Raw genomic sequence first — 15,656 nt, forward strand, 5'->3', positions numbered from 1 at the left:
GTCCATGTGAGGTCTTGAACACCTGCTTTTTGGATCCAAAAGCAGCAGATTTATCTAATCTTAATATATCTTTTTTTTTCTATAATACTCATCACTCAGTGCTCATGAAAGCAGAGGATGAAGAAATGATATAGCCCCTCTGCCTTCCAGAAAACATTTACTCTCTTTCTCAACATGGACTCATGCATTTTCACTTCTGGATCCCTTGCCAAAACATTTTTTTCTATGAAGTTGCACCTCTGCTGCCACTTAAGCAAGAAGAGTTTAACTTTAAGCAGTGACAGCGCTATTATTATTACTATTATGAATCATTTATAATATGCTATGGCTAATCAGGACTAGACCTCATTGAGCTAAGTGTTAGATAAACACACTTGGATCTGCTTTTTAAGAACTAGATGATGGGATGGAACATCCTCACGAGAGTTGTCTGAACATCACCTTAACAAAGCACTCTACCCAAAGCACTCTCAAACCATTGCCTCATTGCACATTTGGCCTACAAACCATGCCCGCTGTGACAAATTCATCACAGCGGGCATCCATTAAATAGGCATCAATGTGAGGAATCTGTCCCTCCTAGAACTTGTAGACTTAGTGTTCTCCCAGAACTCGACAAGGTGTTCTGCATAAGCTGAGCAGAAAAGGTCTCAGAAGGTATCCCAGCACACAGATACTCTCTCATTTAAGCTTAATGTAAAAACTCCTTATCCCTCTGTGAACCATCTTCTTTTCTTTACTGACAGACTTCCATAGAGACCATTACAGTACACTGCCTCTATCATCACATTGTTTATTATGTAGAGATGTTACATTTAAAGAAATTTAATTCACTACATAGAAGCTCAATTATGCTTTCAGACATGAGAGCGCTTATGCATTCGCAATAGTATATTTCAGCAGTAGTGTTCATTTGCTTATATAAGAGTGACTGTGAGCTTTTACTATTAAAAAAAAAAAACTACAACCCCTCCCCCCCCCAATACCAAGGATGTGATATAAACCTACAAAACTCAGGAAATTCTGGGTCAAAAAACATTTCACATCATCTTTAACCACAATTATAATCAAGCACTGCTCTTAAAATTGTTTTTACTAGGCAAAAAACATGAGTGAAACATTTTAATTCTAAATTTTCCAGTACTTCAGTTAGCTCTTTGAAATCATGTTAACATAGTATCTTGAGTTTAGTATAATTCAAACACAATAAACCAAAATATTTATATATTATATTATATTGATAATACTTTAAGTTCCCATTGTTTTTTTTCCACTGGTAAATTGCAAAATACCTTGCAAATCCTGAGACGTAAATCCTTAAAACGAAGGATAGGCTAAGTATTATTATTTCTATTTTACAGATGAGGCTACTGAGGCAAAGGAACTAAATGTAAATACTCAGGCCACACAGGAAGTCTGCTGTAGAACCCAGAATACAACCCAAATCTCTAGTTTCCCAGACCTCTATTTTCTCCACTATACTATTTTTCCTCAATAATTAGGTATAAATATAACCACTACAATGCTTTAGCTAATATGACACAGGTCCTATAGAACTTCAACATTTCAGAATAAGTACTTCTATACAGCTCATGATCATTGATATATAATTTATTTACATAATGATGCAGGTGCACACATGTGTAAAACATTCCAAGCAAGTAAGAGTCATCACTTGAGCCCCTGACTTATTCTATGGCCTTAGGCACCTACTTGGACTGCTCCATCCCTGCACTCCCAGTGGCTCATTATAGCCTAAGTGAGACAGGCAGAAAAGGAGGTGGGGTCATGACTTTACTGCCAGAAACATTAGCCTATGGAACTGCTACCTTCTTACAAAGGAGATAGTAAGCTGCACTTCATAAAAATAAGCTGCACTGGGATGTGGTCACTGATTCTGTATTTGATCAGCCTGCCTTGGTTTTGCACATTTCACTGTGGTGAGATAGACTTCTACAGAACTCAGAGTTAATGTGAGATGCTGGTGAATTTACCAACCACCTGATTGAAAGGGATAATCTGATTTGCTCCAGCAACAGTTAGGAGACCACATACACACACACAAATCCATCAGATCCATAAGTCTCTGAGGCTGAGAGAAAAAAGAAAAAAGAATGACTGTGGTGCTGAAGTAGACATGGAATAGTGTCTCTGTATTGAAATGGAGGAACTCATGTAAGGCACAACAACAGCAGTAGCTGAGTATCTGTAATTTAATAAGTATCTGCAACGATCAATAATGCACAGACTCCAAACAGCAGCACTAATATCAACTCAGGCGTGTTCTCGCTTATATAACCAAATAGTCTATATGTCAACAAAGCTAGACACATTTTGGTCCTGCCCAAGGAACACAAAAAATGGCCAAATACTTAAATAAGCTCATTTCCACAGCTGGCCACTTTGTGCATTAAAAGAAGGCTGAAAATAACATAGCTACTTCCTAAATCAGTAGGTAGATCATGGATTAACTAGATGGAACCACCCAAAATTATGCTAAAATTGGGTCTACAGCATCATCCAAGCAGAATTTAGTGGTACATGCCAGCTGCCTCCAATACTCACTTGTTAATTTTTCAAACAAGCACCTTCATGCTTTCTCCTAGGCTCACATTTGGGAAGAATATGCACAAAACTAATCCATTATCCTCCTTCAAAATCCTCCTGAAAACACTCCTTTTTCCACAGGACGTACAAAAAATTTGACAACAGGCTTCTGGCTTGGAGAGACCACTGTCTATCAGGCTGACCAACATTGTCTCATTGTTTCCTTGTACTTCCCCATCTTCAGCTATTTGTCTCATCTTATACTTAGATTGTCAGCTCTTTGGGGCAGGGACTATCTTTTTGTTCTGTGTTTGTACAGCACCTGGCACAATGGAGTCCTTGTGTATGATTAATATAAACAGTAAATAATTATTGATATGTGTGTGACACTCCATGGCAGAGTGATGATTAATGCTCTCTTTGTCCACAACAGAGCTGGTGTTATTTAGCCAAGAAGTTTGATTTCATGTTCCACTTTTGTTCCCACTTTGGAAATTTCTCAAAGGGAGCTAAGGGGATTCACTGAAGATGTGCCAAGTCTTACCTCCCTTATGGAGAGTCATCGGCCTCGTCTACACTACAGGGGGAGATGGAACAAAGTTACACAACTTCAGCTATGTGAATAACGTAGCTGAAGTCGACTTATTTAGATCTACGTACCGCGGGATCCACACTACATTATGTCGACGGAAGATGCTCTTCCATCGACTACCCTTGCGCTTCTCGTTCATGTGGAGTACAGGAGTCAACGGGAGCCCAATCTGTGATCAATTCAGTGGGTCTTCACTAGACCTGCTAAATCAACTGCCAATGCAGCAATCGCCACTCCTCGATCCCCTGCTAAGTGTAGATAAGCGCACCATAACATATCTTCAGATATCCTACTTACACTCCCTTCGCAAGCCAATTCACCCATCTCATAATCTCTCCATACAGAGTCATCTTCTACCCACACTAACGGGAGATAACATGTAGTAAAAAGACAAAGCAAAAAACGCTTGAGGCATGGGAAATCTGACTGCCCAACAGTTAAATTCACGTAAGTCAAGGTTGAGGACAAAGCCATTTTTCAGCATGAAATCACTGCTCAGTATTAGCACTGCATAGTCCATCAGCAAACCAATGTTCTTTGACACATGCTGCTTCTGTGTGTCCTATACACCATTTTATGACATTAGTTAAGAAATTTGGGGAGGGAGGAGGAATGAAGGCACAAAGTAAGTGAAAAGTAGCTTCAGTGCACAAGACTGAACATTTAACAGTCACACTGCCAGGTCTGATTATCTCTATTTCACATTGCTTTTTGATTGTGTAACTGGCAACACAGAATTCAGCTGCAAATTTATAAGCCAATCTCCTACTTCCTTAGAGTAGCCCATTATTATTAATGTTAATATAAATTTCATATATGCTGTGCCACAGATACTTACTGTATTCCTTTAAATGACTGTGGCACCCTACTCTAGAAAACTGTCAGGTGTACAGCTGGTCAAAATATGGGAAACATTTTTGAACAAAAAAAAATGCAAAAAAAAGCCAATATTTCATCAAAATATCTAATTTTGACAAAAAATACTTAAGTTTAGAAAACTTTAAACAGCTGTAGTCAGCAATAAGTAGTAAGATTTGACATAAAGTGAGTTTTCTATTCTATTCTATTCCTTATCTCTTACCCAACATTATAGTATCAGTGCCTTCTAGCCAGTGCATTAAGGCTCAGACCTGTCTCTCACTGAAGCGAATTACAGAACTTCCTTCAATGGTGCAGGATCAGACCCTACGTGACATGATTAACATCTGCCCCTGTGTTTCTTTTCTACCTCTTAGTTGGGAATATCTACCTAAAACAAATTTAAATCCCATGCTCTGCAGCAAGTTTTCAAGAACATAATCTTTGCCCTTTCAGGCTTTTTTGATTTCTAACTTATCAAAACAGCCTGGAAATCACATATTTTGACCACTCTAGTTTACTGCGACTGAAATCTCAGTGGATTGATTACTATGCTTCAGATGGTTTAAAACTCTTAGTATAATATTTAGGGTTGATTCTATAATAATGCCCTAGCTAGCATTTTTAAGTATCTCTTTAATCTTGTGGATCTTCCATGAAAATGCTACACTGACTGACATAATCAGTCAATGAACAAACTCCTTCCCCAGATCTGGTGGTCTTTGTTTCAGACAGAGGAATTTTTTTATTGTCTTTATCCATAAGCTTCATTCAGGCATAAAACTAGCTACAACCTCCTGTAAAATACATGTAATATTAATCTGACAAAGTGATTTAGATCAATTGTATTTATTTCAGTGGAAATAACCTGATCTATTTCTTACAATTTTAAAAATGTGCAGAAAAGGCATAATAGCAAGTGAGAGAAAAAATGACTAAAATGAGCCAATATTTTTTTTTACAGTGTTACTTGTACACAAGTGAAGACACAGACTGTACAAAGTTCCTAAAGAACTATCCTGTCCATCCTTTGGCTTACAGGGGTGTATGCAAGGTTGAAGAAAATGCAAAATAAACAAAAGACATTAGGATACACCTTGGACATTATTTTAATAAACAGAAGTAGCAGTGGTTTTCTAACTCTTATTACAAAAACCAAACACAATGGTAGCCCAAAATATAATCATCATTACGTGTACCCTTCTGATCCCTACAGCTTCAACAGAACTGTTTTATTAATGTTACCCTGCACACAATCTGGGGCTTTATTAAAAAAATGTCATATTTTTAGTGATAATGGGCCCAATCCTGAAAACACTTATGTACATCTTAACTTTAAACATGTGAAGCATTTGGGAACACAGCTGCACACTAAGGTATGTATGAATTGGTTCCACTCCAAAACTTAATAGTTCGGAAACGAGGAATGGGAAGGGGTGGAGAAAGGACATGCTGGGTTTTGTCAATTTTTTCCTTAAAATAGTTAGTAGAATGGGTTGCTGATCCAGTTAAAAACAAACAAAAAACCCCACAAAATTTGTGGGTTTTTAAAAAAATTTTGAAACAAGTCAAAAAACTTTGATTATTGAAAAATTTCCACCAGGTCTGTAGCTGGACATTTTTTTGAAAAAAATATTTAGCTGTTCTTTAGATGAAATTTTTTTGACAAAACAGTTTGCCCCAAAACTTAACATTTGGAAAAATTTGAGCACCTCTAGTAGTTAGCAAAATCTGGGCTTACAGTGCTACGGAGGATACAAACTTGAGGAAGATGTTGAAAGACATTAGATGTGGTGGGGATTGAAAGTTCTGAACACAATGAGAGAGGAGAAACAGTGTTAAAAATAGGGAAAAAAATAAATGTATAGGGGAGAAAGTCTGAATACTTCCTGGATTTCCTCCAGAGGTGTTCAGAGGCACATAAGCAGAGCTGAAGAAGAGGATGTGAAGTGCGGGCTAGGGCAGGAGTTTGTGGTAAGAGAGAGAGACAAAGGAATCAACAGTGGGAGAAAGAACAGAGCTGACCAAGCAATCCACAGTGCAGAGGGAGGGAAAGAGTGGATAAAAGGCAGCAGAGAATTTAGGGATGTTGATGGATTAAAGCATGGAAGGCTAAGGGGTTGGGGATTACTGCACAATACTGAGAGATCAGAGAGTGGTCAGAGAAAAGGAACTGGGAACAGATGTAGAAAAAGTTCAGGGAGTGGCCATTTTAATTGTGGGAGATCTAATCAGGCTGAAAAGATACATGAAGAAGTAAGGTCCAACAAGTTGGAAGTTGAGGTGTCAGACAGGACATCCGGGTGAGAGCTGAAGTCACAGAAGGTGTGGATGGGAAATTGAGGGATGAATGTAAGTGTTAAGGACTGAATATATGAAGCCATTTGCAGTACATAACCAAGCGAACATTATTAGGGAGGAAGGCAGAAAGGGAGTCACAGGGAAGGAGGCAACAAACAGGAGTGGGAGAGCAAGAGACCAATAGCTCTTCTAGTGCACCTTTTCTTGCTTACTGCCTCTTCTATGAGACAGCTCATTTTGAAGAAGGAGAGTCAGATTTTAGAGAGAATGAGGAGGAGGAGGACAAAAACAGGATGTGGATAGTGGTGAGATAGTTATACCTGGAGCAGACATTCCAAAGTAAGCAGAAGAAAGGTTGAAGGGGATGAGACAGGATGGATGGTGGAAAGGGAGGGGAAAAGGTATGGGCAACAATTCTGGGAAGTGTCAGGAGAAGCAAGGAAAGAAAAGGATGGGAAGCAGCAACAGGCAGTGAAGGACAATGCAGAGGCTCAGATACCCATAATGAGAGAGACTGCAGAAGTACCTAAGAATGCTAGAAACAGTTCATGTCACACAACCTTACAAGAGGGATATTTTAGAACCAGTTTAATTGTTTTATCCGTTTGTTCATTTCTTGTTATCTTATGTCAAATAGCCAACTCTCATGATTGTATTGTGAGTCATGATATTTTTTGTTTTTCTTAAAGCCCCAGCTCTTAGAATCATATAATTACATCAGAAACTCAGCTTTCATTTAAAATGGGGGGGGGGGAGGGAGTTCTAGCCCTAATGATTGCAGAGAAAAGCTTGAAAACATCATCCTGAAAGCACAAACATTGAAAGGCAAATAAAAAGAGCCTGAGTTTGTTATTTTTAAAAATTTCATGAGTTTTAAGTTAATCTTTTTTAGGGGAGGGGGGCTTAACTTGTGGATTTTTAAATGCTTTGGGCTGGCCACATGGAATCGGCTTGGAACAAAACTACTGGGTGACTTTCACTTGTTGAGACAGAGCAAGCACTCGTCTGGTAATTCCTGACATGGGCAAGGAACCTGTGCAAGGAGGGGGAAGGCCACTAAAATTCCAACATCTTATTTATTGCTTCTGCTTGTCATTTAAAATGTAGAGTGATCCATCAGTGTTTATTGGGTAAGCAAGAATGCAGAATAAGGCAATTTTAAAACACACTGGTAATGATACACATTGGTAAAAAATGTGATGACTGCTTAAATATATAATTCCCTTAAATGACAACTCCAATTATATGGGATAGAATTATCAGTGATGTAAATATTGGGGCCTAAGTGCCAAAGTAGCCTAAGTTGCACACCTGATAAATATCAAGTTTGCACAAAAGGAGTCTAACTCCTTGTAGTCTTGTGGGTGCTAGGTGGGGAGAGTAGGAAATCGGGGGTGGGGAGAGGGATCTGACTGATCGGAGTTGTGATCAGTCAGAAAGAAGATATTCCAGGTGTGCAAAAAGGTGAATTTCTCACTAACCCAAGACCAACTGTGGTCCAGGAAGTCATAAAGGGACTAAGAGGATGGTGTAAGACAAAGAAGCTCACCAACCCTACTGAAACTTACATCTGAACAAATGCATTCCCAAGTGCACTCACAAAGACCTCAGTGGCACCACGCTGTTGAATGCAAGTCTCCTCCTGGATCCAAACAGCATTTCAACAGTGAAAAGAGGGTTGTATGGATTTCAGTGGGATTGTCTGCAGGAATCAGGCAACTAAATTTTGGTCCAATATTCTGTATCAGTATCAATTCTAGTTAATTGGCATACATTTACATATAAAAAAATTAATTATTGATGTATTTTGCAAAAGAAATTGAGGGCTATACGCAAATTAGCAATACACAGTTACCAAATTACCAATAGGTCATATATTTGACCTATTATAAACGCTTTTGATTTTGTAACATTTTCAATCTTATATACAACTATACTGTATATTACTGTAATTACTAATAGGCCATTCATTTAGGACCTATAGTGGTTCTCCATAAGGGTACTTTTGAGGGATGACCCCAAAAAGCTACAATAGTTGCTTCTTCTCTCAACTCCTCTGGTCTCCCTGTGTTCCGTGCTGAATCAAGTTGAAATGTGCCTGCGTGCAGACAGATGACATGAGGTCCAGGCACCATTTCAGCCCCATTTTGAGGATTTAATGGAGTCTTAAATGGTGCATAAGCCTTGTGTGGCCCCTATGAAAAACATAGGTGAATTTCACCCTCCATGAACAACTTTCTTACAGGCCCCACAAGGTGGGTAGTGCACCACTCCTTTGCCTCCCTCGCCAATGCACTCATCCACTGTGTCTGGGACTTATACAGGAGTATAATCTACAAGATCCTACAAGACTGGTGGCTGCTGGGGTGTGCATAGATCAACTTGCAGGATCAGAGTTTATTTTGCACATTTCATACCAGTAAACCTCAATTTAGATTCATGTTCTTTGGAAATTGCTAGCTCATACCTGTGGGCTCACATAATTGTTGCATTTCCACTTCTGACTATGTTCTTTTTTTGTTTTTGTAAAGTAGGCTGCATGGCTGTGGATACAGCCTATAACGACGTCACATAGCATCTGCTGTTATCCACCACACAGCTTTTAAACACAAGATCCAACAGCTGTGCGTCACACATACACATTGCGAGCACTGTGACGCTGCCATTTATCCACTTACATACCTCCTCCACTAATATTTATTTCACAAAAACAAATAATTTGATCTTAAACATCTAGCCAACTTGGCATCCCCCTCCCTGACATGATCTCTTTGTCCGATTAGGATCCTGTTATACGTGGGAGAATAAAAGCCGATTAATGAGCAGAAAGTATTCTGTAAGCCCATTCTTGTATAAATAATGTCACATTATCATTACACAATTATCTGAATTTTGGGAAGATAGCCCCAGGGATCCAGTCACAAAAAAGGCAAATCTTACTGCAAGTTTCCATGCATGTGGTATGCCCAGTTATTACATATAGCCACCTAACGTGACAACACAATAGGAAGTTCAAAGGGTTTAGTCATACACACATTCACACAAACAAAAACCAATACAGGCATACAAAAAGAATATTTTTTGCAAGTAGTATAGAAGAGTCACAGTCACAAATGAGAGCTGCATGAATTCTAGTTTACTTGGCTACAAATAAATCTAATATTTGTCTTCTCTCCATGGTAAAAATAAAACAGGAGCACAGATGCATTACACTCTCCTTTGTGTAACCAGTCTCTCCATTTTCAATTATAATAATCAATCTGTTCCATATAAAATATTCCCCCCTCATTTAACCAAAGAAATCAGCATTATGCAGCAAAACATTTTGCTATAAAATAACGTAAATGAGAATATTCCTTTTTTGTGAATATAATTGTCCTTGAAAAATGTACGAAGGAAGCTAGTCTTTTCTTTAAAAGGTTTTCTGTAGTTGAAACAGAAAAAATACTTTACATTTATTTAGCACTTTTAATCAGAAGATCTCAAAGTGATTTTTAAAAGATGGGCATGTATTGTTTCCATTTTACAGACGGGGCAACTGCAGTGCAGAGGTTGAACACGAAATTTTCAAAACCAGACCCATGATGTGTCACTATTTGATTGCCCAACCAGAGATATCTAGCTCCTGATTTTCAGAAGTGATTAGCATCCAAAACTTCATTGAAATCAGGGTCTTTGTGCCATAATTTGAGCTTTCAAAATTAGTGGGCACTTGAAAATGTTGGCCTAAGTGACTTGCTCAAGATCACACAACAAGCCATAGAGAGCAAGCATGCTAAAAACAGAATCCAGGACTCTCAACTCCTGAGCTCTTAAAAAAATTACCTAGAGACATGGTGGATTTTCTGCTACTTACATGCTTTAAAATTAAAACCGGATGTCTTTCTGGATGAGCTACAGAATTTATCGTAGATGTTATGGGCTCGATGCAGGAATCACTTGGAGTAATTCTATAGCCTGTGTTACGTAGGATATCAGACTAGATCATCATAATGATCCCCTCTGGCCTTAAAATCTATAAATCCATGACTATGAAAATACTAGAAAATGTACTAGGAACGATCCTATGTTGGCAGACAGATAGAACAGATGACCTAATAGGTCTTTTCCATCTCAGCTATGAATTCAGCCACTGGACCACACTTCCTCTTATATATATGGTGTGCGACTGGATCACCAAGGTACATATAATGGAAGTCCATTTGGCCAGCTAAATACCAGAGGATTCTAATTCTCTTCACCATAGGATAGCTCAGAATAGATGTATATCCAGTCCTGAACACCGTCCATCTGTTTGCTTGAAATGAGACAGCCATTTAATTAAATTGGTGGCAACTTAAAAAAAACATAAGCAAGTGATTTAAAGGCAGCAAAGTGGGGTAACTTTTGGACAGTAATTAGTCTACATTCGTAATCCCAACTGAAAGGCCAAAGGCTGAAGAAACATGGAAACAGAGATTTCCTATAGGCAAGAACTTAGGTATATTGGCAGATCAGTGTGGAAATACTTGAACCTGACAAAGCCTAAATTTGAGGACTGTGATCCACAGAACCTAGAAATGTCACAGACAATCTTAGCATTAGAAAAAATTATAGCCCCTTTTTATTGAAAAGATAGTAATCATTTTACATTTTCAAGGCTGTTTTTCTTACTTATCGCCACAGACCCCCCCCCCCCCCACACACACACACAGCCTTTGAATTCAATTCACTATGGAGACCAAAGTGGGTAGACTATGATTAAATGCACTGGTATAGTGAATGCTTGCTTCCACAGAAAAGAATAAATATCTGCATTAAAAAAATCCGGATTATGATGATCAATAAAAAGTGCTAAAAAGACATATAAATTACGAGAAATACTTTAAAACATTACTTAACAATATTTCTTAAACCAGTCTATACACATTCATTTCCTATTTGCCACTTAGAATTCCCTCAGAAACCTAGCAAATGTAATTACTGCATGGGTTAAGACTTCTGCTTAAACCTCAGGTGGTTAGTTTCCTAGCAGGGTTACTACTCTCCCAAGATCATGCCACAAAGCAAAATACAGTAGAGTCATAAGACCATTTTTTTTATCAACAAGCAATTTACCATTTCACTATCCCGATATGAGATTTCCAAGTTTTTTTCACTCCACATGCGGAAAACTGAATCGTTTTCCCACTATGGGCGATATGTTAGTTTGATTTTATTTTCCCTGACATTTCACCTGTCAGATTATGTTAAATATAAGAAACAAAGAATAATTGTCACATTCTCGCTGAATTTAATCATCAAATATCTGGACACATTAAATAAATTGGAAGTGTAATCCTGAGGGAAGAAGACATGAATGCTGAAAACAGTGTCAGATACCCAAGTCATCTTCCAGGCACACAACATTCTAATACAGGTTTAAAATACTCAGAAAGGGAGCCTGTACAGAAGAACCTTCACACTGTATTTTTTCTTCAGCTCCTTGTAGCACCAATGCCGTAGTAAGTAGGAGACAGAATTTTTGTACAGACGCAAGAGAACCTATATAAAAGGATGAAGATAAATACATTCTGTGAAACTCTATTTGCCAAAAACAATTATCATGCCAAGAAAAGGTAGCAGGTTATCATGATATAGCATAAACATATGCTAATTAAGTGGCAAAACGAAAAGATTCATGAGATAGAATCCATCAAACATAAACCTGAAAAACTGCATCCGCATTTTGCAGGTTCACAGTCTGTCTTGCTCTCACAGTGAGTCATAAAAACTTACCTGCTTGACCAGTGGTAATACTGACAGCTGCAAAGAGCCTCTGGGAACGGCTCAAGTCAGATACGCCATTTACCGCTTCCACTTCAAAAGTGTAATTAGCATGAGCCAGGAGGTCCAGGACAGTAACGTAGTTTTCTACTAATCCAGTTTGCTGGGGCATATATCCAATGTTACTCCCACAGGGAACACATTCACCCTGCTCCCAGCTGCACCTCTTGCACAAAATTCGGTAGGTCACATCATTTCTTCCCCCATTGTCGGCAGGAGGGCTCCATTCCAAACTCACAGTAGTCTGGTTGATATTGAAGATGAGGTTCTGTGGTGCAGATGGAGGTCCTTTGTAAAACACATAAAAAAGACAATGTAAATACATGAAATCAGTGAGGAACATTTACCTAGTGTTTTAATTACTGACGCTCAAACTAGATGAAGCATTTTTCTTCACATAAACATTTCATTATATTTACTACAAGCTACATAAAAGCCTCCTTGACCTCACTTGGCAAAAAGCTTTATTTATTTCCCATTAAGGAATCAGGATAACAATTGTCTGTGTATTTACTGCAACTGACTTTAGCAGTTTTTCTTCTGTGCAACTAAAAGGATCAGTTAACACACCTCAGAAGTTTACTCTTACAACATTTTTAGTATGGGGATTTTTTTTCCCTTTTAAACAAACAGCACAGAATGCATTTAGACAGTCCTTAATCAGATCTGATATGATTTACAACAGTATTTGGGTACAGCTTTGGATTTTGGAGACTTTCATTACTTGAACCACCAACCTGTGTAGGTTAGTCTATTTGCAGATGGAATGTTAAGCTAGATCCCATTACATTTTAATCAAAGTCCAAATCCACACAGGTTACTTTTCATTTTGCATTCAATTCATTTTTGTGTAGTATCATATTAGGCATACAGCCTGTGACAATTTTAAGACTATAGGAAAACCATGCTTGCATTCTTTCTGTTATGTCTAGTTATGTATTTACCCAGTAACTTCTCTTTCCCAAGGTTACATCGGGCAAACATGAAATTATATTTATGTTGATTCTATATTCAGTGTACATTTTCCCATTGCAGTTCAATTTAATTTATCAGTTTTATTTATTACTTTGCAAACATGCTGAAGACCAATAGTAAGGACTAGTGAGAACAAACTACAAATGGCTGTACCCAGTTGGTTAAGCAACGTCCTTCACTATTAAATTCATGACTGACTCACTTGTGCACGCAACATATGGTGGATCAGAAGGCGCTCTATAATAGCTATCATCACAATCACATCGGGAAGATCCTTCCTTGTCAGAGAAACTGTGAGTAGGACAGCGAGAGCACTGTAGATCTTGGGAAGATGATTTGTAGAATCCTCGGCCACATGCTAAGGGAGAAGAAGAAAAACTAAGATATACATTTGCATGTGCATCTGGCCTGCTTTCTTTTCCATTTCAGTTATATGTAGAGTGTACACTTCCACAGCAAATTACTTCAGCAAAAGCAAGGCATTGTGCTCAACTCCATCATGATAAATATATATTATTCTTCATCGTGTGCTATTAACTTGATTTTGTGGCATAAGCTGCAATGCAAACATACACTACAATTGGACCAGCAGCTGGCGGCAAAGTATTTTGACGGTGAAGACGAAAGAAATATGACAGCTAGGACTCAATTCTCCACTCAGACACACAGAAATCAATGAGAACTGGACCAGAACCTCAGCTGGTATAATCAGCACAGCTCCAGCTAAGCATCTGGCCTCAGAAGTGTGTATCTAAAGGCATGATGACTGAAGGGTTAATGTCTAGCTATTCCACCTGGAAGCAGGCGGGGCACACCCTGACTGTTTCCTAGGAGCAATGCACACATTGCTCTATCCAAGGACAAGGGCTAGATATGAACCCTGAGAACTTGATTGTTTGGACAGCAACTGTGGGAGGTTTCTTTAGCCTGGGCTCAAGGCCTGAGAACCAGGATTGTAGTAGATAGAGGATGGTAACTAAGCATATGAATCAACGTCATACATTCCTTTGTGTAGCAGTGTGTAATGCTTAGGGGGAGAAATATAATAAAAGGAGAAGGTGGAAGGCAGGGGGGGGGCAGAACAGCCCATCTCCGCTGACCAGCCTGTTTGCTTGCATAAAGCTGTGTTCTGTCTCATCACTGAACCGCAACAGATGACCCCCTGGGTAAGTTAACTCAGCAAAAGTCAAAATACATTGAAAGTTTTAATAGAATAGAATGAAAATCACAGCTGCAATCAGTACCAGGACTTGTGTTATAGGTACACTGTGGTCCATTTGGTGGTATTTAGCTACACCCCTCAAGGAGAGGCACAATCCCTCCAAGGGTTTCCTAGTACACAGAGAAAATGTGCATTCTACCCCATTCTTTTGGATTAAGCAGCCTGCTTTCACCAGGGTGCCCAAAAAGCACCTTACGCCAGTAAGAAACGGATCCTGGTCCTTCTAGCTTTCCCTTCCCACCCCTTCCACTCTATCTGGGCAAGCAGCTCAGGGAGCACTCGAAAGGAACATTCCCCCTCATGTGCAGTCTGTGACTGTCCTGGACAATTGTTCCAGGGATACAAAGAGTGGGGAATGGCTCATTGGATCCCCACTCCCACCTGTGTGCACCCACTAAAGGGCTATGGACAAACTAGCCCATTGTGAAGTTACGTTTGTTTGCTTGCTTGCTTATTGTACTAGCTATTAAACTGTGATTTTTAAACACATTTTCAATCACCACCATTTATTTGCCATTAAACAAACCACACTGTGTTTTCTGGCTTACAGAGCAAAACATTTATAAACCTACCTGAATGTGATTAATGGCTATATTTTTAATCTTTACTTCAGTTAACTACTAGGGGGGAATCAACCTGCACAAGTTATTAAACAGATTATTTTCTAAGTAATCCTTCTTGCTCCCAAACCTGATGGAATGTTCCAAATGGAGGATGGCTGCATCATACTAAACAAAGGGAAATGCCACCAATGGTAAACAGATTATGACCCCATTCCACCTTAAGTGAAGAAGGTTACAGGGGCACACTTGCTAATATAGCAACCATGGTCAACAGAAAACATGCAAGAGTACAGAATTCCCCTGGAAACTTCTAATGAAACTCAGGCTCTTTCAATTGCACAGCTTCATTCAAGTTCTGTTCTCCAATAAATCAGGCAACTGCAGCACAGACAATTTAACCTCTAAGGCCCTGCTTATGTGTGTAAAAAATCTATTGTGGGTGAAGCTGAATATCAGGTGTTAAAATCTTCACAGGGAAAAACTAGTTAAATAGTCCTTATAAATCCACAGAGAAAGCATTTGCTCTGGTAACATCCACATTGATTGGGGAGGTTGTCTCACAGCAGATATTGAGTTACTGATACTTAAAATATTTACATGTAGTTTTGGAGATCAGATACCACAGTGATGGGCACAGTCTAAAAACACTGGGCCTCATTCAAAACCCACTAGAATCAATGAAAAAAAGAGTCAGATGAACTTCAGTGGGCTTTATATCGGGTGCATTGTAGTGTAGTAGCCATACTATTCCACTTAATATATATGAGCACTATGCAACCCTGCTATAAATTAT

General features: G+C 38.8%; 1 protein-coding gene across 7 annotated transcripts in view; it reads right to left on the bottom strand.

Annotated features, from left to right (window-relative positions):
- Positions 1–15,656, bottom strand: part of EPHA7 (EPH receptor A7) — a 170,264-nt gene that overhangs the window by 91,790 nt on the left and 62,818 nt on the right. For 6 of the 7 annotated variants that reach the window (XM_073336778.1, XM_073336777.1, XM_073336779.1 and 3 more), the window contains exons 4-5: positions 13,281–13,436; positions 12,056–12,391 (exon numbers count right to left, since the gene is read on the bottom strand). In XM_073336778.1, coding sequence (XP_073192879.1) covers positions 12,056–12,391; positions 13,281–13,436 — 492 coding nt within the window. Of the gene's footprint in view, positions 1–11,490; positions 11,822–12,055; positions 12,392–13,280; positions 13,437–15,656 lie in introns of those variants that run through there. The other variant, XM_073336781.1, reaches the window with a different exon arrangement.

This window comes from Lepidochelys kempii, chromosome 3 (genome assembly GCF_965140265.1).
Source record: "Lepidochelys kempii isolate rLepKem1 chromosome 3, rLepKem1.hap2, whole genome shotgun sequence".
NCBI lineage: Eukaryota > Metazoa > Chordata > Testudines > Cheloniidae > Lepidochelys > Lepidochelys kempii.